Genomic DNA, 24621 nt, shown 5'->3' on the forward strand with positions numbered 1-24621 from the left:
CACATGTTTTTGATTTCAGCTTCACGATTCCTACAAAGCCAGTTGTGATGGATCATGGGAGTTGTAATTCTAAACATCTAGAGGGCAACATAATGGCTAACCTCTACAGCAACCAGAGGAACAGTTAAGGGTGGGAAGTGGGTGCTGAGACACTGGTTTAGGGACCGGGATTCATGCATTGTGCTCCTAATTCCACACTAATATCATGTGTGATTTCGGGCACATCACCGTCTTCCCACATTCTCGACTACTCCATTTGGAGGAGGGAGGTGGTCTCACACAATCTTTAGTATGTGCTGCATTGGGGTGGGGGGTATGACATGAGAGAAGCAGAGACCCCTGAAGAAGATGGAAGGACAAGAGATGAGAAACTGAAGGCATCCGTCGGGCAGCGAGAGACTAAACGGGAGGCCCATGGCAAGGCTCGGCTTTAGTTTTAGAAGGAGAGCATGTGTGGAAGCACTCACAGCACATCCATGTCTGCTGAAAGCCATGATTCTATGGGACAGATTTCTGGAAACACAAGCTTTGCTTAAAGGGTCTAAAAATGGAACAGTCCCTTTGCTCGAGTTCAACACTGTTGATCTCAGACTTGGGACTAGGGATGTTTGTCCAGCTTTGATTCTTATCCCTTAACTTGTAAATGCATTTGAAATTAAAGAAGATGGCAACTTGTATTGTTCATTCAAGGCATTTACTCTTCTAGCATAGGTTGTCCAGTTGTTTGGCATGTTCTTTTACATTCTAATTGTGAGGCTTCCGCAGAGAGCGTAGGGGATATCCCAGCAGTCGGGCATAGTATCAGGATCTCTAGCAATGAGGCAGCTAGACTAGACTGAGGGCGCGGTTAGTTATGTGCTGTATCCCCATCAGATGTGTGGGGGTTTCTGGGAGCCTATGGGATGAGACCTGCTCTGGATTGGTTTTCTGTGGACTGCTAGTGTTCAGGCCTTAAATTAAACCATGACATATGTTTTAAGCCTGCGCTTTTTTTACTTCTTCTTTTGTCTTTTTGGTGCAGCTGAATTTGCCAGGAGATTTGGGGCGCCCAGGACCACTGAAAATCAGCTTTCCACCTGAACAAAAGGCTGTGCCTGCACCGGCATCTAACCGAGCGGGATCCTTGCCTTTCAAGGCACCGGCTTGGAACGGCCAGATCCCTCCGCACCTGGGGCAGCCCGGGCAGGCAGGCCCCCTCTTAGAGGGCTTACCATCTCTGTACTTGCCCCTGGAAAAGCTTGAGAAAGGGGGCAGCAGGATGCAGCCGCCAGCCATGAAGGCGCCCCGCGACTACGATAGCAGTGAGCGCTCGCTGGACTTCCCTGAGGGCTACGACGATGAAGACCTTGATTACTTGACAGAGAGGGAACTGCAGCCAGGTCTGGACATGAGGTCTGCTGGACCAGAGACAGGTAACCTTCCATGTGACTGACTCACACCAGCTGGGTTTACCTGTGCACAAACATACACCCAATCATCTAACCTGTCCCTCTAGAGGAGAGGTCTGCAAACTGCTCCTCTACAGATGTTTTCAACTACGGCTCTCATGATCCTGCGCCATTGACTCTGCTGGCTATAGTTAATGGTTGGTGTAGTCCAAAACATCTGGAGAGCTAGTGGTTGCACTTGAAGGTATATGTGTTCTTCTGTGTGTACCTTGGCTCTGTGATGTTTCCCCGCAGGCCAGTTTCATTCAAACCCGGTTTCAGCGCTGCAGAAAAACATCTTTCCCTAGCACCCCCTTCCATATACTTCCTGATTGCAGGAGACACCCCTGCAGCCCGCAATCCCTCACCAGCCCCCCCACCCCAGGCCCAGTCTTATAACAGGCGGGGGATACCTCTGTCACCCCCAATCTCCTATTCCCCGACCCACTCCCCATTCCTGACAACATACACACACAGGCACGCCACGCACACATACACAAGCCTACACCTCTCCAAAACCCCTCCTTATCTCAATAGTCTGCTGCCTCTTCCTCATTACCCAGTGTGCAGTAAACGTATGCGCAGTTCCCTGACAGACCGCCGTTTGATGAAAGCGGCCTGCCTGAGAAATGTTTTCAAACGAATCGGCTAGTATGTGTACCTTTGACAGTATTACACAAGCCAGGATTGCCTGTGCCCAAACATCCGCCCATCTCAGTGCCATCTTCCCTGTGCATGCCTCTAAGCACCTACCATGCGTCTTTGTATATCTCTGAAGACCCAATTTCAATTTGTGAATTATTCAGAGCAGCTACTGTCCCATAGGACCTGCCACTCACGTTGGAATCCCTTTAAAGACCTACCTTTCTTATCGATCCACTCTGAGCACCTACCATCCCTCCCTGTATATATCCGAGAACTTAGCTGCTTGCCTTTGATGTCCTACCATCCATGCCTGAACATATCTAGCGTATACTAGCCCTCTATGTACTAGCGCTCCTGAAGCCCTCTGAGCAACAAACATCCCAACGTACCTTCAAGGCCCTACCATCTTTCTTTCCTTTCCTCTGAGCAGGTGATGCCATTACCTATCGCCTACATCAGAGCATCTACCCACCATCTTTGCATAACACCTGTCTCTGCACACATCAGAAAAATTGCCACTCCTGCACCTCCGAGGAGTTCCCATGCCTGACTGCATACCTCTGAGCACATCCTCTCCTTCTCTGTAAAGATCTGTAAACCAATAGTTACTTCACACCTCTGGAGACCTACTATGCCTCGCTGCATACCTCTAAGCACCTCCTCACCTTCTCTGTATAACTGTGAAAACCTATACTTGGTTTACACATCTGAGGACCCGCCCTACCTCGCTTCATATTTCTGAGCACCTCCTCTCCTTCGCTGTATAGCTCTGTAAACCAATAGTTACTTTGCACCTCTGAGGACCTGCCATGCCTCTCTGCATACCACTGCACATCTTCTCTACATCACTGTTAAGCTCTGTAAACCTATAGGTACTTACACCTCCTAGGACCTAGTAGGCCTTCCAGCATACCTATGCACACCTTCTCTGTGTAGGTCTGCAAGCCTATAGTTACTTTACTCCTCCAAGGACCTGCCACGCCTTGCTACATATCTCGGTCCACCTCCTCACTTTCTCTGTACAGCTCTGTAAACCCATAGTAACTTTACACCTCTGGGGACTAACTGGGCCTTGTGGCATACCTCTGAGCACCTCCTCCGCTCTGTATAGCTCTGTAAACCGGCACTCCCTTTACACCTCTGAGGACCTGCATGCCTCAATATGGATCTCCAAGCCCCCTCTCCTTGTATCTATTGCTATGCAAACCTATAGTTATTTTTGACCGCTGTGGACCTACTAGGTCTGCTACCTGCCTCTGTGCAGCTACTTTCCTTCTCTGTATAGCTCTGTAAAGCTATAGTTAATTTACACCTCTATGGGCCTACTAGCCCTTGCTGCCTGCTTCTGAGCACCTACTTTTCTTCTCTGTATAGCTCTGTAAACCTATAGTTACTTAACACCTCTGAGGACCTGCTATGCCTCGATGTGTGCCTCTAAACCCACCTCTCCTTGTCTGTATAGCTCTGTAAACCTATAGTTATTTGACACCTCAGGGGACCTACTAGGCTTCTCTGCCTGCCACCGAACACCTACACTCCTTCTCTGTATAGCTCTGTAAACCTATAGTTACTTTACTCCTCTGAGGACCTACTAGGCTTTGCAGCCTGCTTCTGAGCACCTATGTTTGTTCTCTGTATAGCTCTGTAAACCTATAGTTACTTTACACCTCTGAGGACCTGCCATGCTTCGCTGCATACCACCAAGCCTCTCTCGTTGTCTGTATAGCTCTGTAAAATTATAGTTATGTTAAACCTCTGGGGACCTACTAGGCCTCACTGCCTGCCTCTGGGCACCTCCTCTCCTTCTAGGTATAGTTCTGTAAAGCTACAGTTATTTTACACCTCTGTGTACTGTCAGAAACCATGCGGTGTCTCACCCGCTAGATCTGTCCTCCAGGTGGACAGGTCACGGCCATCGCTATTGGATCCAGTTCCTGGTAGTGGACCAGTGTGGGAGGATCACCTGAGTGAGGGGTCTTGGGACAACTGATGGCGAGACACAGTATCCCCCTCCCTGTAACACCTTTACACCATCCTACCCGGTCGGATATGTGGGATCTTTACCCTTTACCCCCCCGTTCCTTTCACAAACCCTTTCACACAGACAGCCCGCTCTGCTGAGAGAAAACAGACTCGCACCCGAGCAGTGTACCTGACATGTCCCACTACTATGGTCAGGCAAGGTCAAGCTATTACTGGTTAACACTCAGACCTGACTTACATTAAACTTCCCCACACAAATAAAAAGCAGAGCACAAGAGCATGCTCTGAGTGAGGCAAAGCACACGAAGGAGCAATATTTTCCAGACGGCAGCTGAACGAGGGAAGAAAGATGGCAAACCAAGAAGGGTGTGCAAGGAGGGAGATACCCTTGATCTTTCTGGCGAGAGGCCATTTGTTTCAAGAGTCCTTCAGAGTTAAAAGCATAAGGCCAGGAAGGCAGACTGAGGAATCCTGCATTGTGTTTCGGAGATATCTGGGGCCCTCCTGCACGGCTGATCAAGTTGGGGAGGAGCAGCAGCCACTGTGGTATCTTCCTTGGCTCATAGATCAAAGCAGCACCAGAAAGATCAACACAGCCTGTGAGTTGGAGAGACTGATGCAAGACCGATCTGTGGCTGCATTGTATAAAGAGCGCAAGAACGAAGATTGGTAATGCGTGTGATGGAAGATGAGAGGAAAGCTAAATACTGCATGGATGTTTGAACTTTAACAGTGAAAAAATACAATACCAGTGACAGTGGTCTGGCACCACAAGTGTGCTCAATTGAAGGTCTCTGTAAGATATCCAGCCAGGAAGTGGCAGAAGTGAAAGTAAGAGTGTAATGAGAAGTGAAATGAATCAAAGTGGTCCTGCAATGGTTTAAGCAAATCTTTGATTCTTGAAACTTGTTTAAGAAAGTGAGATTACATGGTCTGAGCCTGAACGAAGGAGACCCATTGCGAACATTGTGCTAAAGAGGTCCGAACCCGAACGAGGGAGATCCGTGGTCCAAGCCCGAACGAGGGAGACCAATTGTGAAACTTGTGAATGTGAAAATCCTTATAAGAAAGGAACTTATTTTTACATCAGGCCCTCTGGTATAAGAGACTGTTCAAAGGAGAGAGACTGTGAGCAGAAGGTCCTGATACTTATGCTTTGAACTGTATCCTCGTGGCAGAGAAGCCAGAGTGGGTGCGAAGCTCGAGAGTGCCGCCTTGTCCCGTACTGAAAGCGTGGGCAAGGGAAGCCAACTGGCTCAACTATCCTGACATATCATTTTGTGAACACTTTTCTTTTTGCATACATTATTGTCCCACACCATTTGTATTTAGAAATAAAGATTGGCAATAGGTTTATTAGTATAGGCCCTTTTATTTTGACAGAGACTCCACTAGAACTGCGTTATTATTACTTGATGGTCATAGCTTGCTCCCATCCTTAGTTAGGCACTTAACCAACCCATTGCAGTTCATTAAACACCCTTGAACTGTGATCACGTGTGTCTATCTTCACTGTTTGATACCATGCCCTTGCCTACAGTTACACTGCCTAAGCAGCTGTTAGGCCATTCCTACAGTTGAACTGCCTACACAGATGTTAGGCCATTCCTACGGTTACACTAGCCACACAGCAATTAGGGCATTCCTACATTTACCCTGGCCACACAGCTGTTAGGCCACTCATATAGTTACACAGGCCACACAGAAGTTAGGCCACTCCTATAGTTCCACTCGCCACAAAGTTCTTAGGCCACTCCTATAGTTACACTGGCCACACAGCCATTAGGCCACTCCTACAGTTACAGTGGCCACACAGCTCTTAGGCCACTCCTATATTTACACTGGCCACACAGTGGTTAGGCCAGTCCTATAGCTACATGGCCACACAGCTGTTAGGGCACTCCTATACCTACACTGGCTACACAGCTGTTGGGGCACTGCTATAGTTACCCAGGCAACACAGCTCCTATGTCACTCCTACAGTTACACTGGCCACACAACTGTTAGGTCACTCATATAGTTACACAGGCCACAGAGCTCTTAGATCACTCCTACAGTTAAACTGACTACACAGCTGTTAGGCCACTCCTATAGCTACACTGGCCACAAAGCTGTTAGGGCACTGCTACAGTTACCCTTGCCACACAGCTCTTAGGTCACTTCTACAGTTAAACTGGCCTCACAGCTTTTTGGGCAACCCCATAGTTACACTGGCCATGCAGGTGTTAGGCCACACCTATGGGTACACTAGCCACACAGCTGTACCATATAAACCCCCCTCTGCATCTGGGTAATTAAACTTACAATATCTATGGAAGTCGGTATTCCTCAAATGTTCTGTCGCTGGACAAAAAATTCCTAAATGTTTAACTGTCTTCAAAGTGTTAGAGGACTTCCACAGCCCACAAACTCTCTTGGATTCGTCCGTGCCCAGTATTGGGCCCAATATCGCCATTGGGGGAAATCAAATTGAACTTTAACTTCATAAAGGCAGATCTCAATTTGCAACACGGAAACAAAGACATATATTTGAGCCCATTGCATCTCTTTCTGAAAGATCTTGAATACTCAGAAGTTGCTCAATTTTAAGCCTCTAATCTCTTTCCTATAGTTTTTACTTTGTCCTGGATGGATTATTCAATAGCTTGCATGTATCTGAATCAATTTTATTTAGGAGGTTAATTTGAGACTCTACAAAACATGTGAGAGGTCAAATATAATTATCCTCAGCTGACCCTTTAAAATCCACAAAGAGCTATTTAGTTGATGGATTAGTAATGTTAGCATAAAGAGATTGTTTTTTCCAATGACCAATTGTTTCTATGGAAATCAATCCCAAGTCATATCTAAGGACACTATGTGGCAAACTAGGGAAAGACCCAGAGTCGTCTTCTATAGAAATGCCCTCAATGAATTAAGAAAGGAACCAAGATCATGGAGGATAATGTCTAGTCTGTGGGTCAAAGCTGGAACTAATTTCATTGAGTACAATTTTAAAACGGGGATTAATGAGTATTTACATAATCGTTTGTGTTCGTTTAATTGAGCAAATATATTTTCTTACTTTCAAAATATCTTTAATATTTTTTGGGAGGAGCTGATGAATTCGATATTGTAAAAACCATGATATTGTAAAAACCAAACAAGGAATAGACAAACCACTCACAAGCTTAATATTCGGGACCAACCAATTCATAGTCTTCGGAGCTCTCTTTCTGGAGAGAATAAGAACCTTATATTTCGAACCATTAACAACAAGATTGTTCTGTTCAGCATATGAAGAAAACATCCTTCATTTGCGTGGCAGACCTATCAGAGCCAAATGAAACATGAATAGATTGTCTGCGAATGCAAACCAATTAAATTGAATATTACCCATTTTCACCGGGAAGCAGTTTAATTCATCCCATTGATGATTGATGTCCACTAGATAGAGATTAAAAAGGACAGCGGCCAAAATACAGCCCTGTCTGAGCCCTAGGTGTGTGTCAATCGCCGTAAACAGTGAACCGTCCTTACCTTTATTTTGGTGTTCTCATTAAGAGGCCCTCCGTGCTGCCCCAGTGTTTTAGTTTATACCATAATCTCTCTCTGTTTACCATGTCAAGAACACTCGACATATCTATGGTGGCAATATAAGTTGTCTTTCCAGATTTCCTTTGAGTGGCAACCTCTACAAGGGTTAGAATGATGCCAACTTGAAATTTAGATAAACTATTACATTCTACGACCCAATGTTCTAATTCCTTTAAGATCAGCGATGCAAACATTTTACTTGAAGAGCTCAACTTCGCAATGGGTCTATTATTTCACTAAGTTGCTTCGCTCCCAGACGGGGCTTATATATGAAAGATGCCATTACGGCAGCAGAACGTTTGTTTTTACAATGTCTGCAAATGGTATTTCCAGAATGTCTGACCATAATTCCATGTTATACTAAATGGTAATAGGGACTGAGGTGTCTGGCCCTGGAGCTTTGGAGGTTTTAGCTTTTTTGATGCAGTATAGAATGACCTTCCTCGAAAAGTAACCATCTCGTATGGCAAGGGTGGTTCTTCGTATGCATCCGTGGAGGCATGTTTGATGGGCCAAGGCAGGTTCCATGTAATAATGTCCCTGGAAAAATGTCCCCTGACAAAAAAATCAATGACATGATTACTTTAAGCATGCAGGGAACACCCCTGCAACCCGTTTTCTTTTTTTAAATGGGAGCAGGGGACATCTCCACAACCCATCCCCATACATAATGTCACCATATATAATGTCGCAATTACTTTTCTCTGCAACATTATGTATGGGGACATTATTACCTCATACCGCACGGCATAGATGCATTCAAAATGTGCAATCCACAAATTCTTATATTGCGAGAAGTGGAATCCCTCCCATGAATTGTACCATTTGACCTGTAAAGTTACAAAATTTGTTGGGCTATCCTGGATGCCTAACATCCCCTTATTTCCTCTCCACCAGTGAGGATCTTCTTGACAGATTTCTGGAGAACCAGGGAAACCCTTTCCATTTGCTGGAGTCTGTAAGAGGCTTGTATGTTGAGGGAGGCCTCCTTTGTGTTTTCTGGAATCAAAGCACCAGAAGGGTGCTTATGGGAAACCTCTGGACAACATCCTGCGTCGTAGTCATAGAGTCCTCGCAAACCTCTACACATTCTTGAGAATGAATCATTCAGCAAAATAGACTGAGTGTCATTGGGAAGCAGGGACCCTTCTCTATCAGTGGTATTTTGACCAGGTGGATTGAAAAGGTTAATTATTTTCCCGTTGAGCTTATTATCCATATTGCCCAAGGTTTTGGGTCAGAGGGATTGCTCAGGGGAATGCGTTCTCCTTGGAAGCAAGACAATGCGGAGCAACACACCTCTTCAAACCCCGGGTCTGCGCATAGAAACCTCTGGGTATTAAGTGCGTTGTAAATAACCAATTACAGGGAGCCGGGCCATCTAACTTTCCTGATCCCAGTATCTCTGGTGGAAAAATGCTGGATGGGTTAGATTTGCTTATCTCCACGTAGTGGGCAGGTAATTGCAGAGCAGAATTGGGAGGTTCTTGCTCGAAAACCAGCAGTGTGGTGCCGTGGCTCCTTAAATAATATTTTTGTCCCGAGGGAGAAGACATTTCTGAAAGGAATGAACTGAAGCTTACATGGAAAAGTCCAGAATATAAGGCCAAAGAGAGTGCCTCTTATCAACGGAGTTTGAAAAAGCCAACAGGTTACCGTTAGTAAGCGTTAAAAACCACTTATGGCAGCTTACTTACTTACTTTTGGGGGGACATGGACCAAGCTGCCACAAAGCCTGCAAAAAGAGACAAAAGGTGCATGTCTCGGCAGACTCCACTTGCCGCCACACTTCTGCGCCACACTCCTGGCAGTTGGCTAGATTTTAAAGTCATTCCTACTCTCACCTAGAGGTGTTGCAAGGAAACCAGTCCTCCTGAAACAAAACACTGCAGAACAGTGACGTTGCTCCAGCAGACACCACTTGCTGCAACACCTCTGTGCCGCGCTGCGCGCAATAGGCTGACTTTTAAAGGCACTCCTCCTCTCGTATAGAAGTGTTGCAAGGAAACCGGTCTTCCTGAAACAAAGCGCTACAGAACAATGAAACGGCTCTGGTAGACTACACTTGTTTCTGCACTTCCATGCCGCTCTCCTCTTGCATAGAAGTGTTGCAAGGAAACCACTCCTCCTGAAATAAAGTGCTGCAGAACAGTGGAGTTGCTCTGGCAGACTCCACTTGCCACGCACCTCCACTTAGCGCGCAGTAGGCTAGGATTTAAAGGCCCTCCTCTCGCACAGAGGTGCTGCAATGAAACCAGTTCTCCTGAAACAAAGCGCTGCAGAACAGTGAAGTTGTGGTTTCACTGTGTGCTCTAGAAGGTCCTCGACCAAGTAGGCGGGTGCCACACAGGAGGAAGTATATTTAAAATCTCTCTATGCCTTTAATGGTCTACAAATCCCCCTTCTATCCATCTGAAGAACACCTATTTCTTTGTGCATATTTACTGAGCCCCTGCAGTACTTCCACCAGCCAGTATTCACTTGATTTCACCTTTGTCTATTTCGCCTCACTTTCACTCTAACCACTGCGCACTATCATCTCCAACACCTGATCTCTAAGCGATATCAGAGTGCATTTAGGCAATTGCGGAATTGTAATGTACAGGACACCATTCTATAACCTGGTGTCTTGCATGGATTCACATGCTCATGAACATTCCCTATCGTCAGACTGGGAATCCTCTGTAAAAAGAAAGCAGTGTAGCTTTAAACTTAAACTGCTCTTCTCCTCTATAGCCTATTAGTGTCCTTTGGGTCATACTGCCCCCAGCCAATGACACTCGTGCAAGCTCCAGCCATGGTGGCCATCTTCAGATTTTACTGCACCTTTCTAATGTTAGGAGTCCTCATGCTTCGCTCCTCGAATATCGCTAGTCTTTTGCTGTTTTTGGAAGAAATTCCCCATCTTTTTATCGTCTACCGGCATGCGGCAACTAGCATCAGCGGGGACCCATTGTCGGCAAAGATCTTCAATCCACAGGCCCAGGCTTCGGCCTACACCTCGACTACGGCTGATTCCACAAAGAGAAGCCTCTTCAGAGCCTGTAAAAGCTGCTGCCTGTAGAACATCTGCGTCGTGTATCGGTACCTCAAGTGCCTTTATTATCTTCATCCTGACCACGATGCAAACTGATACTCCATCTTTCAATCCTTCTCATCAAAGACTATGAAAGGTCGCTACCATAGGTTGGTGGCAATGGATTGAGAAAGGGAAGGCCTCAGAAGCGGCCGCCGGGTGCAGTTAAGCCTCTTCCAGGGCCAGCAGATCCACTGAGCGTACTCCCTCCAAAAAGAGGTTGAGGTCCTTTGAGGATGCTTCTTCTGCAAAGATCCAAAAGAAGGTGAAATCCCACGCTCCATCGACTTCCTTGTCGACTGTCTCCACGGCTGCAGGACCACATTCTGAGAAGGATCGGTCGCTGTCGCCAGCGCCTTAGACAGTTAGCCCACCGGCTTGTGGGTTACCTCCGTCCGCGAGGAAATCGCTGACCTCGTTGTCCAAGCACAGATCGTCAAAGAGCAGATCTTCTAATGACCCATCTCCAGCTCATTCGTTGTCAACGCTGTCATCGATACAAGCCATGTTGACGACAACTTTATCCAGTATGACCGTTGCCCGGTCGACATCCACCCCGTCAATGAGCACCCCGTCGACTAGCACCCCTGTTGATGAAGTCAGCATTCATCAACGACTGTTATCTTTATCTCTACAATGGTCACCACACCAAGGGTCTCTCTACCACCTAGACCTCCGTCAACGGTCCTGATGACAATTCCGTCAATGACTGCACCTATTCCTGCTCCACAGGCTCCTGTCATAGCCTCTTTCCCGAACGGTTCTGATTGGGTAAGAGACATGCCTCCAGCTCTGGACTTCCTGCCCAGAACCACTAAGGCTGTTACCCTCTACACTCTGGCTCCTATGGGATCCCTTAGAAGGTCACCAGCCATCTACACCAGCTCTGAGGAGGACCTGGCTAAAGGTTTTTATTCAGATCAGGAAGCGGGTCATGGGGAGTACGACCCCATCCTGACCATGCCTTCCTGCTCCTCCTGTGCCAGCTGCACCTACTCCTGCACCAAGGGACATGTCCTTGGACATCCTAACCACCCTGCATACCCTGGTAGCTGAAATCCAGAAATGGCTGCCCACTGCTCCTGTGCCTGGTCCAGCCAGGAGTTCGCCATTGCCTCCCTGGCCTCAGCTGATGCCGCCCCCTATGGCACCTGTTTCCCAACAGCCTGTGCTAGGGGCCCTGCCACCTGTGGCAGAGGAGCCAGTTCACACTGACGCTGGAACAGACACCACCGGTACTCGCGCGGATGAGTATGACGATTACGTTCCGTGGAAGGGTAACCTCCTGACATCGATGAACCCGCCAGGGCCTCGACCCCCAGATGAAATTGGCTTTTTCCACTCCATCTCAAAAGCTGCCAAACTCTTTAGCCTGGTGCCAGAAGAGAAAAAGGAGGACTTCCTTTTTCAGCTGAGGGAGGCCGCTAAGAAGACGATAGTATCGATCCCTTTATTTGATGACATATGGGAGGATGTCTTGGCAGTCATGAAGGCTCCGAATACCACGCCTGCCAAGCGTGAGCAGTTCGTGAAGAAATACTGGATTCCAGATTTGGCCCCCAGGTTCCTCGGGTCTCAACCTTCACCAGACTCAGTGGTTTCAGCTGCCAGCAGGAAGAAGTCCTCCAACCCCTCTTTGTCGTCCATGGTGCCCCCGGACCAGGAGGGCAAGAAGCTTGATGCTGCAGGGAAGCGCATCATTACCACAGCAACCTCTACCATTAAGGCTGCCACTACCCTCGCCATCCTGTCAAGGTATGACAGGGAGCTGTAGTACAAGCTGGGGCTCATCCTTGACTTCCTGCCTGACAAGAAGACCAAAGGGATGGCCCTTTTCCAGGAAGGAAAAGTAGCATCCGACCACGTCATCACTGTTGCTCTCGACATAGTGGACTCAGATTCCACCAGATGGGCAATAGTGTGGCTCTCTGATGCCAAATTTGGCTGAAGGCCCCGAATTTCCACACAGATGTGCAGACCAAGGTCATCGACATGCCGTTCGATGGGGACAACCTATTTGGAAAAGCAGTCATCAAGAATGACACAGAGATGGCGTGTTCTCTGGAGACCCTGCAGCAGAGAAGACCGTCCTTTCATTCCCTGAAGGGGAGAGTCTCTAGATCACCCAAAGGCCACACCATCCCCTATCTCCAGCCCTCCCACTCCACCACCCAGGAGGCTTATAGGGGTCACTCCCAGGCCTACGGTGGAGGCACCCTGCATCGTTGTCACCCCCATCCAGGATGCAAATGCAAAAACAGGCCTGAACCGGCCCAAGGCCTTCACCCCCACTTCTGCACCCCAGTGCAAGGTCGACTATCAAACTTTGTCCATCAGTGGCGAAAGATCTCCACAGACAAATGGGTGCTGGACATTCTTCAGCAGGGCATGCTCGGAATTTCAAGGCAAGTGCTCCTGCATTCCACCCATGAAATGTCAAGAACTACACATGGCACAGCTGTTACAGGGGATTCAGGCCATGCTGTGCAAAGAGGCAATAGAACCACTCCCTCAGCACCTCCGGGGCTCCAGTAGTGCACTCCAGATACTTTCTGGTAAGCAAGAAATCAGGAGGGTGGTGATCAATCCTAGACTTGCAACGCCTCAAGTTCCTAAAATCCCCAAAATGTAGCATAGTCACGTTGCAACACGTGGTTGACCAGCTGGAGGAAGGGGATTTTCTAGCAACTCTCAACATGGAGGACGCGTACTGCCACATCCCCATTCATCGCAAACACTGGAGGTTCCTACGTCTTGTTCAGGGACGACATTGCCAATTCAAGGCCCTCCCTTTCAGCCTCAAATCAGCTCCAAGGGTGTTTGCCAAATGCTTGGCCCGGTGGCAGCATATCTGCGCCACCAAGGAATCCACGTCTAGCCTTACCTGAACGATTGGCTCATCCAGTCCCACTCCCACGCGCTGGCAGCCCAGCACACGGCAGAGACAATCCAACTTCTGGCTTTGTTAGGATTCTCGATCAACTGTCCGAAGTCCTGTGTGGTGGCATCTCAGAACGCACTGTTCCTGGATGCCCGACTCAACACAATCTCGTGTCTGGTGACTCCCTTGAAGAGAGGGTTAAGGCCATCCTGTGGAAAGTCCAGCAGCTGTCGACAGTGTCCGTCGTGACAGTCCAGTCCTTCAAGTCCCTGCTGAGGATGATGTCCCCGTGCATCCATCAGATCCCCTTTTGCAGGCTTCAGAGGAGGGCCCTCCAATAATTTCTCGATGCAAGGTGTCATCGGTTCACTGGCACATGGACAGACAAGATCGCCTTCAATCAGGCATTCTATCAAGTCCTGTAATGGTGGTCAATTTCTCCGATATCGCAGGACATGTACAAGATTGGAAGATTTCAAAGAACAATCTGGAGCTCTCAAGAAACAACTGAAAAAAAGAGGCTATCCGAAAAGAATCATCAATGATACATGCAAAAGGGCAAGAAATATACCAAGAGAAATTACTCTCCAACAACACAAAAAAGATGAAAAAAGAGAAGAAATAACAGCAGTAATGAGCTATTCCCCCATGTTCAACCGCATCAAAAAAGAAATAAAAAAACTTTGCCCATCTTAAATACAGGCTCCAGCTCCTTGGCTCTACCGTCCTTTGCCATCAAAAGACGCAGAAACCTAAGGGATAGTCTGGTCCACACTATGAGAGAACCAAGCAACAATGAGTCAGAGAACACTATCTGGGGAACCAACAAACCAACGGGACACACACCATGTGGAGGGTGCTCAATGTGCGCCCAAACTACACGTAGCAAATCCATCGAGATCGGATGGCATACACCATGGCAACAGAGGAGTTTCACCAATTGCAAATCCAAAGGGGTAATTTACCTCATCACGTGCCCATGTACCCTACGATACGTAGGCATGACAACGAGAGAAGTAAAAACAAGACTTATTGAACACAAATCATGTATTTGTACAAAAAAATTGACAGCCCCCCTTGTGAACCATTTCGTGAAAGAAGGTCACAAACAAGAAGACTTCACATGGACCATCCTGGAAAAATTAACCCCACCCAAAAGGGGTGGGGATTTTGGAAAAATGCTCCTGAAACAAGAACAACTCTGGATCTTTAGACTCAATACAGAGAAAAATGGACTCAATGAAGAAATCCAGTGGAACAGCCTGGCTCTAATGAAATGAAGATATTGTTCAAAAAAGAGATGAAGAAGCATGACAAGAAACTCCATATGGGATTTCCTCTACTGGGGATACACCTGAGAAATGATAATGTACACCCCCTACATATGTGGAACCTCCTCTCCGCAGTCAAGTGGTGCTGAGGCCCCGCCCCTCACACATAACACAATCATCAAGCTACCCAAAATAAGGAATCGTAATTACGCCCAGTCCCCTGCCCAGCACCCGTGATGAAGACAGAAGGCGAATACATATGTAGGTGGTATAAATAAAATATGGACACTGCTTAGAATAACAAATGTTCTTTGCATTTTCCCCTTTTCAAAAACCAAATAAGGGAACGAGACCACTGTATCTTAAAAAGGATTGCCGTAATGAATACAGGAGTTAAAAGAAAATAAGGCTGCTGCACCAGCCCCTTTTTTGCAGCCCGCTATTAAACCGCCTATGCTAAAATGCATATTCCTTAAATGTAACTCTAGTCACTCCAAGATGGCCCCCAAAATGAGGATCATCAACAGCGAAAACGGCCAACGTATAAATGCTGCTGTTGCTGGGCAACGGTTGCAAAAACTGAACAACTCCTCCGGCGTCTCACAGACACCAGCAAGCATTCGTGACACACGGTGAGTGTTTTCCTGGTCGAACGCGATTGATGCGTCGACACTCGTGGCCCTTTTAGAATTAAGACCCCTCGCGCACGTCCGCGAACTGTTATTGAGATAGCAGCCGCGCACGCGATCGGTATTTTTACAAGCATCCGGGCGCATATCAACGCTTTATGGACAGGTATGTAGGCTTGTTCACCGCGCATGAATGAGGGCAGATGTATCCCCCTACGGCCTATGCGCATGTGACTGGGATGGCCCTTCTTCACAAGAAAGTGGCGTTTCTTAGAACAAATGGTTTCCCCGCACTGTGCCGCGAACCGCTACACCAACAGCTGCACGTGCATTTGGAAGCAAATACAGAGATATGAGCGCACAATAGCGCTCCGTCTGTCAACCCCAAAACAGACGGTGCCAGACACCCCTATAACCGTATTACGACTCACTTATGATACAGCACCACAAGGTCTCATGCAGGCTTATTGTCTTCTAAAATACACCTTGTTAATGTCTTGCAGGACTGGAGTCACGCATGATACAAAAAAGACCCGGCTGTCAGCGTCTATATATATATATATATAAGGTAATTACCAGCTGCCTTCTATGTCCACTTTAGCCCAAATAGCCAAATGACTGTCAAAAAATGTTAATATATCAATCTAATTGTGTAAAATCAATAGAAAATACTATAGAATAAAACTTCAAGAATCACTATGACCCCAAGATTTAAAACCCATTTCGGTTTGATTTCTCTTAGGTAAAAGGGATGATGGTGTCTATGCCCCTTCCATACCCCTGATCTCATAGAGACAAGCCTAAATCAAGGTCCTGAAGAAGATGATCAATTAAATTCATCGAAACCGGTCGACCACTTTTTAACTAAGGATATCCCAAAAACCAACCCGGGATACCCTGTGAACAACACCATATAACTCTGCACTATGGACGAAGTTCGTTGCTTTTAAATTTCCCCTACGAAAACCTCACTCTTGAAGAATCACCGAGTGATGTATAACTCAGGGATCACACACTTCTTATGAAGGTCGAATAAAAAGTAAAAATAGTTCCTCACTGAAATGTGGCCCCAAGTTCTTATGAAACAACACAATTGTCTCTGAAATGGGCAACAGCCCCAGACACCCCATGCCTAAAGACAGGAGCCCCCATACATTATGAGGAATCTTCTGTGAAATCTATCCTCTGAGGTCACCCATTAAATGGTACCAAAATAAGGATCAGCCTCCACACTGAAAAGGTGGACCCCAATAAGTGTTCTTGTGTGTTAAAAACATTGTTTCGAATAACACTTCGGGAAAAACTTTGAAGCCTAACTCAACGCCTCCCTGAATGTGAACCAGTTGTCTAACACACCTCACTCAGGGGGGCTCCCTTTCAGATCCCTCCTTACCAGGCTACAGTCACGACCAATGCCTCTCTGTAAGCTCCCATATTTGTCTTTCCACGCCGCTAACGTGATTCTACAAACTCGTCCTTCCTTCATGCTGAAGGTTCCATCAGACTTTCATCTCAAGGAGCCTTTGGTTCTACCAGTTTTCTTTGCAAACCCTTCTTCGCCTGTTGAAAGGGTGTTGCATTTGCTGGACATTGTTTGTACCCTGAACCTCTATGTGGCGCGCACACAGGACTTTCAGAAGACGCCTCAGCTCTTCATCTGTTTTGGACCTATGGGACAATGGAAGGCCCCGTCTAAGGCTTCCATCTCTAGGTAGCTTTCCGGCTGTATCATTCATTGCCATCGTCTGCCCAACAGACCGCTTCCAGACCGACCAAGAGCCCACTCCACCAGAGCCATTGCAGCAATGACAGCATTTCTCTTTGGTGTTCCCCTGCTTGGAATCTGCAGGGCTGCTACGTGGAGGTCAACGCACACCTTCTCAAAATTCGACTGTGTCGACAGGGATTTGAAGGTGTATTGCTTCTGCGAGCCTGGCCACCTCCCGTGGTTGTGAATATGTACTGCTATGTAATCTTATTCATGATCATGTGAATCCATGCAAGACTCCATGCTGGAGAAGGAAAAAGTAACTAACCGTTAACTTTTGTTTTCTGCACATGTCTTTTATGGATTCACATGCAAACCCTGCCTACTTGTCTTCTCTGGCTCTTCTTTGATCATACTGCCACTTTACGTATGCTACCAAATCTAAACATGGCCACCACGGGTGGAGTTTAGGAGGACAAGTGTCATTGGCTGGGGGCAGTTTGACCCAAAGCACACGGATAGGCTATAGAGGTGACGAGCTCTTTGTTTAAAGCTAAACTGCTTAATTTTACCGAGGATTCCCAGCCTGATGACAGCAAACATTCATGAGCATGTGAATCCATGCCAGACCCCATTCTGGAGAACACGAGTTACAGGTAAGTCTTCCTTATACCGGATAATCCTTCAGAGTTGGAAGAGTGTCATTCGTTTCAGCGCCATCGCCAGCCATCTAAATGAACGCAGTTAGTCATTCAAAGAATAATATGAAATAACTTGGTTCATTGTCCTTGGGTGCCAAGAAGAAGGGAGGATGGGGAGGTGGCAGCTGAAAAGGAGCGAGAGAAGAGAGGAGGATGGGGAAGAGGGAGCTGAGAACGAGCGGGACAAGAGGGAAGGATGTGGAAGTTGGAGCTGAGAAGGAGCGCAAGAAGAAGGGAAGATGGGGAGGTGGGAGCTGAGAAGGAGTGAGAGAAGAGAGGAGGATGGGGAAGTGGGAGCTGACAAGGAGCGAGAGAAGAAGGAAGGATGGGGAGTGGGAGCTGAGAAGGAGCAAGAGAAGAGGAGGATGGGGAAGTGGGATCTAAGAAGGAACGAAAAAGGAGGATGGGGAAGTGGGAGATGAGAAGGAGTGAGAGAAGAGGGAAGGATGGGAAGTGGGAGCTGAGAAGGAGTGAGAGAAGAGGTGAGGATGGGAAAGTGTGAACTGAGAAGGAGTGAGAGAAGAGGGAAGGATGGGGAAGTGGGAGCTGAGAAGGAGTAGGAGAAGAGGGGAGTAAGGGGAGTGGGAGCTGAGAAGCAGTGAGAGAAGAGGGAAGGGTGGGGGAAGTGGGAGCTGAGAAGGAGTGGGAGAAGAGGCGAGGATGGTTTGTGGGAGCTGAGAAGCAACGAGAGAAGAGGGAAGGATGGGGAAGTGTAGCCTGAGGAGTGAGAGAAGAGGTGAGGATGGGAAAGTGTGAACTGAGAAGGAGTGAGAGAAGAGGGAAGGATGGGGAAGTGGGAGCTGAGAAGGAGTAGGAGAAGAGGGGAGTAAGGCGAGTGGGAGCTGAGAAGCAGTGAGAGAAGAGGAAAGGATTGGGAAGTGGGAACTGAGAAGGAGTGAGAGAAGAGGGAATGGTGGGCAAGTAGGGGCTGAGAAGGAGTAAGAGAAGAGGGGAGGATGGGGAAGTGGGACTTGGAAGGAGTGAGAGAAGAGGGAAGGATGGAGAAGTGGGAGCTGAGAAGGAGTAAGAGAAGACTGGAAGATGTGGAAGTGGGAGCTGAGAAGGAGTAAGAGAAGAGGGGAGGGTGGGGAAGTGGGAGCTGAGAAGAGGGAAGGATATGGAAGTGGGAGCTGAGAAGGAGAGATAGAAGAGAGGAGGATGGTGAAGTGGGAGCTGAGTAGGAGCGAGAGAAGAGGGGAGGATGGGAAGTGGGAGCTGAGAAGGAGCAAGAGAAGAGGGGAGGATGGGGAAGTGTGAGCTGAGAAGGAGTGAGAGAAGAGGGGAGGATGGGGAATTGGGAGCTGAGAAGGAGCAAGAGAAGAGGGAAGGATGGGGAGGTGGGAGCTGAGAAGGAGTAAGAGAAGAGTGAAGGATGGGGAAAAGGAAGCTGAGAAGGAGGGAGAGAAGAGGGAAGGATGGGGAAGCAGGAGCTGAGAAAGAGTGAGAGAAGAGGGAAGGATGGGGAAGCGGGAGCTGATAAGGAGTAAGAGAAGAGGGAAGGATGGGGAAGTGGGAGCTGAGAAGGAGTAAGAGAAGAGGGAAGGATGGGGAAGTGGGAGCTGAAAAGGATCGAGAGAAGAGGAAAGGATGGGGAAGTGGGAGCTGAGAGGGAGTGAGAGAAGAGGGGATGATGAGGAGGTGGGAGCTGAGAAGGAGCGAGAGAAGAAGGGAGGATGGAGAAGTGGGAGCTGAGAAGGAACGCGAGAAGAAGGGAGGATGGGGAAGTGGGAGCTGAGAAGGAGCGAGAGAAGGGAGGATGGGGAGGTGGGAGCTGAGAAGGAGCGCAAGAAGAAGGGAAGATGGGGTGGTGGGAGCTGAGAAGGAGTGAGAGAAGAGAGGAGGATGGGGAAGTGGGAGCTGACAAGGAGCGAGAAGAAGGAAGGATGGGGAGTGGGAGCTGAGAAGGAGCAAGAGAAGAGGAGGATGGGGAAGTGGGAGCTGAGAAGGAACGAAAAAGGAGGATGGGGAAGTGGGAGGTGAGAAGGAGTGAGAGAAGAGGGAAGGATGGGAAGTGGGAGCTGAGAAGGAGTGAGAGAAGAGGGAAGGGTGGGGAAGTGGGAGCTGAGAAGGAGTGAGAGAAGAGGGAAGGGTGGGGGAAGTGGGAGCTGAGAAGGAGTGAGAGAAGAGGCGAGGATGGTTTGTGGGAGCTGAGAAGCAACGAGGGAAGAGGGAAGGATGGGGAAGTGTAGCCTGAGGAGTGAGAGAAGAGGTGAGGATGGGAAAGTGTGAACTGAGGAGTGAGAGAAGAGGGAAGGATGGGGAAGTTGGAGCTGAGAAGCAGTAGGAGAAGAGGGGAGTAAGGCGAGTGGGAGCTGAGAAGCAGTGAGAAGAGGAAAGGATTGGGAAGTGGGAACTGAGAAGGAGTGAGAGAAGAGGGAATGGTGGGGAAGTAGGGGCTGAGAAGGAGTAAGAGAAGAGGGGAGGATGGGGAAGTGGGACTTGGAAGGAGTGAGAGAAGAGGGAAGGATGGAGAAGTGGGAGCTGAGAAGGAGTAAGAGAAGACGGGAAGATGTGGAAGTGGGAGCTGAGAAGGAGTAAGAGAAGAGGGGAGGGTGGGGAAGTGGGAGCTGAGAAGAGGGAAGGATATGGAAGTGGGAGCTGAGAAGGAGAGATAGAAGAGAGGAGGATGGTGAAGTGGGAGCTGAGTAGGAGCCAGAGAAGAGGGGAGGATGGGAAGTGGGAGCTGAGAAGGAGCAAGAGAAGAGGGGAGGATGGGAAGTGGGAGCTGAGAAGGAGCAAGAGAAGAGGGGAGGATGGGGAAGTGCGAGCTGAGAAGGAGCGAGAGAAGAGGGGAGGATGGGGAATTGGGAGCTGAGAAGGAGCAAGAGAAGAGGGAAGGATGGGGAGGTGGGAGCTGAGAAGGAGTAAGAGAAGAGTGAAGGATGGGGAAGTGGGAGCTGAGAACGAGTAAGAGAAGAGGGAAGGATGGGGAAAAGGAAGCTGAGAAGGAGGGAGAGAAGAGCGAAGGATGGGGAAGTGGGAGCTGAAAAGGATCGAGAGAAGAGGAAAGGATGGGGAAGTGGGAGCTGAGAAGGAGTAAGAGAAGAGTGAAGGATGGGGAAGTGGGAGCTGAGAATGGATAAGAGAAGAGGGAAGGATGGGGAAGTGGGAGTTGAGGAGGAGTGAGGGAAGGATGGGAAGTGGGAGTTGAGAAGGAGTGATAGAAGAGGGGAGGATGGGAAAGTGAGAGCTGATGAGGAGCGAGGGAAGGGGGAGAATGGGGAAGTGGGAGCTGAGAAGCAGCAAGAGAAGAGGGAAGGATGGGGAGGTTCGTAGCTGAGAAGGAGTAAGACAAGAGGGAAGGATGGGGAAGTGGGAGCTGAGAAGGAGTAAGAGAAGAGGGGTGGGGAAGTGGGAGCTGAGAAGGAGCGAGAGAAGAGGGAAGGATATGGAAGTGGGAGCTGAGAAGGAGAGATAGAAGAGAGGAGGATGGTGAAGTGGGAGCTGAGTAGGAGCGAGAGAAGAGGGGAGGATGGGAAGTGGGAGCTGAGAAGGAGCAAGAGAAGAGGGGAGGATGGGAAGTGGGAGCTGAGAAGGAGCAAGAGAAGAGGGGAGGATGGGGAAGTGCGAGCTGAGAAGGAGCGAGAGAAGAGGGGAGGAAGGGGAATTGGGAGCTGAGAAGGAGTAAGAGAAGAGGGAAGGATGGGGAGGTGGGAGCTGAGAAGGAGTAAGAGAAGAGTGAAGGATGGGGAAGTGGGAGCTGAGGACGAGTAAGAGAAGAGGGAAGGATGGGGAAAAGGAAGCTGAAAAGGAGGGAGAGAAGAGGGAAGGATGGGGAAGTGGGAGCTGATAAGGAGTAAGAGAAGAGGGAAGGATGGGGAAGTGGGAGCTGAAAAGGATCGAGAGAAGAGGAAAGGATGGGGAAGTGGGAGCTGAGAAGGAGTAAGAGAAGAGTGAAGGATGGGGAAGTGGGAGCTGAGAATGGATAAGAGAAGAGGGAAGGATGGGGAAGTGGGAGTTGAGGAGGAGTGAGGGAAGGATGGGAAGTGGGAGTTGAGAAGGAGTGATAGAAGAGGGGAGGATGGGAAAGTGAGAGCTGATGAGGAGCGAGGGAAGGGGAGAATGGGGAAGTGGGAGCTGAGAAGCAGCAAGAGAAGAGGGAAGGATGGGGAGGTTCGTAGCTGAGAAGGAGTAAGACAAGAGTGAAGGATGGGGAAGTGGGAGCTGAGAAGGAGTGAGAGAGAAGCTATAATATGTTCTTTGTAATGTTGCAAGAAACTTGGGTTGTGGGCAAGCCTCAATTGATGGATTTGTGGTCTTATCAAAATCTGGCAGGAAAGGTTCGGTGGGTTGACCCTTTGGCGGGCTACTAATAGCTATGGCCAATAACCGCCAAGTAGCCGGTGTTCAGTTAAAAGGTTTACCCGTACAGGGGCCAGCCCAGGGATGTGATGTTGCTAGTACATCTCTATTGGAACTCGCCAGACACAAACTGGGAGAGGTTTTGGATGATTTCAAAGACTTGTTGACTGATTGGCTGCTGCAGGGGAATGTCAACAATATAATACTGGGAGGGGTCTTTAATACTCAGTGCCCGGATGCATCAGTTGGTGTGCCCAATCGGATGATAGAGCGAATAACAGGCAGACATCTTGTGGGGAATACGGGCTCACTATCGGCCCGGTTCCTGAAGATTGGAACATGTGTAAACTAAATGGGGATTTTAAGTGGGGACACCCCTGTATTATATACTTGGAGACGAGGGACATCCAAATCAATTATTGATTATGTATTTGTTTTAGAAGCTATGTTAGAAAGATGTGAGTTCCTAAGTATAATATTTTCAGAGTCAAGTGAGCTTGCGTGCCAAGCGCTGTCTCTAAACATATGTTTCACGCATCATAAGGCAGATATTCAGCAGGCTAATTTACGTATCAAAAGAAAAGCACAAATACTCGTGGAGACCATGCGCCAAGTTGAATTTCATCAGTACATATTTAATGGTACTTCAAAAAAGTGCCCTACTGATGACACGTGTTTCGGCGGTTTGCCTTTATCAAATTAGGGCTTCTTGCATCGGTCGTCGTGATCTTTATATTTCGACTTGTAATGAATGGGTTAAATCCCAAAGTATCGGCATCTTATTCACACGCGTTGGCTTTTCTCATATTTTTTACATATCAATGATGGAAGGAACAGAATTTCATTGTCTAAAGCCAAGTGCAGAACGTTCTCCAAAATAGCCTCACAAGTATTCTTGACTGGTACAAGTTTATCTGACTTTCATCTGGGGAATCTTGAGAACCCTCGCCAAGATTCCTCAAATCTGTTCGCGAGGGGATCCTCATACTGGTCAGTTGCTAACACACTCTCATTGTTTTGATAGGACTTGAGAGATGATTTAAGGAAGCTTGAGCAAGAGTTGTCCCTCGGTACTACAGAATGTATCAGGCACACTATGATATGATATTTTTAATGCGCTTAATAGCCAGAGGTTTCTAAGCGCGGACCCGGGAATCGAACCTGTGTTGCTCCGTGTCGTCCTGCTTCCAAGGCAAGCATGTTGCCCCTCAGCTATCCTCCCGAGACACTAAAAAGATCATAGAGAGTTATAAAAATTGGTCTAACCTGCACAACAGTGATATGCTAAATAGAGACAGTGAGGCTATGCTGAAAATCATTCTAAAACAAAAATCAAGCAACTTCTTGTCACTGATCAGGATAAAAGATACTGTGCCCATAGGAACAAGCCACAGTTCGATTCCTGAAGAGGTCTGGTACAATATGTACGTAGACGAGTTTAAAGTTTCCGCCACTAAAACGTATATGAACAACTGGGCCGATTTACCATCATGGAATGGACCTTTTGACACAGGTGACATAGACTAACTCATACAAAAAGCTACAAACTCAGGAGTCACGGGGCCTGATAGTATGTCTAATTTACTACTCAAGGAAAAGCCTAGGTTTTGGGCTAAGATGCTACCCTCCTAATTTAGGGACATTGTCGGTGAGAACAGAATCCCTCGGTCATGGCACAGTTCACACATAATCCCAATTTATAAGAAGGGCGGCAGAATGGATCCACACAATTACCGCGCCATTTCACTACTCCATGTCTCAAGTAAAATCCTGGCATCCCTAGTTCGTGGAGATTTGGTTGACTGGGCAGTGTGTGCAAGTAGAATAAGAAGGAAGCAATCGGGCTTCAGGCGAGAAGTGGGTACATCTGTTAATGGGCATGTATTGTCATTACTCCACATAAGAGGATCACAGAAGGAGAACATACCGGAGTTCTTGGCATGTTAGATCTTAGTGCCGTATTCGACATGGTGGTGAGGCCGTTCTGTGGCGAAGACTACAGAGGTGGGGCATTCCTCCAGGCCTCCTGAGAATGATAACAATGTTACACAAAGACTCAAACGTTATGGTCAGATTAAGTAAAATAGGGCTTGACTCAAGGGAGATACATACTACGCTAGGTCTCCATCACCGATGAGCTTTTCAACCTCTACGTGTCCGCTCTGGGTGAGGCGTTGGACAACTGATTCTCCTTCCCTATAAGATGTGAGAACTCACCACTTGCATGGATGTCCTATGCAGACGATAGTGTGCTTCTGTGCACGCTCCCTGCCATGCTTAGGCATTGTTCCCAATTGAAAACCCTCCCCAACATGCAAGCATGTCAGGGAGGGTTTAATTGTCATTGTACACGCTCCCTGCCATGCTTGCATGGTAAGCTTTGTTCCCAATTGAAAACCCTCCCCAACATGCAAGCATGTCA

The 24621-nt window shown here is 48.0% G+C and overlaps 1 protein-coding gene across 2 annotated transcripts in view; it reads left to right on the plus strand.

Moving 5' to 3' along the window:
• PTPRN (protein tyrosine phosphatase receptor type N) overlaps positions 1–24621 on the plus strand; it is a 488337-nt gene that overhangs the window by 217940 nt on the left and 245776 nt on the right. For both annotated transcript variants that reach the window (XM_069616889.1, XM_069616888.1), the window contains exon 6: positions 1022–1412. In XM_069616889.1, coding sequence (XP_069472990.1) covers positions 1022–1412 — 391 coding nt within the window. The remainder of the gene's footprint in view (positions 1–1021; positions 1413–24621) is intronic.

The sequence above is a fragment of the Ambystoma mexicanum genome, chromosome 9 (genome assembly GCF_040938575.1).
Source record: "Ambystoma mexicanum isolate Mex_15411 chromosome 9, UKY_AmexF1_1, whole genome shotgun sequence".
In the NCBI taxonomy this organism is placed as follows: Eukaryota; Metazoa; Chordata; class Amphibia; order Caudata; family Ambystomatidae; genus Ambystoma; species Ambystoma mexicanum.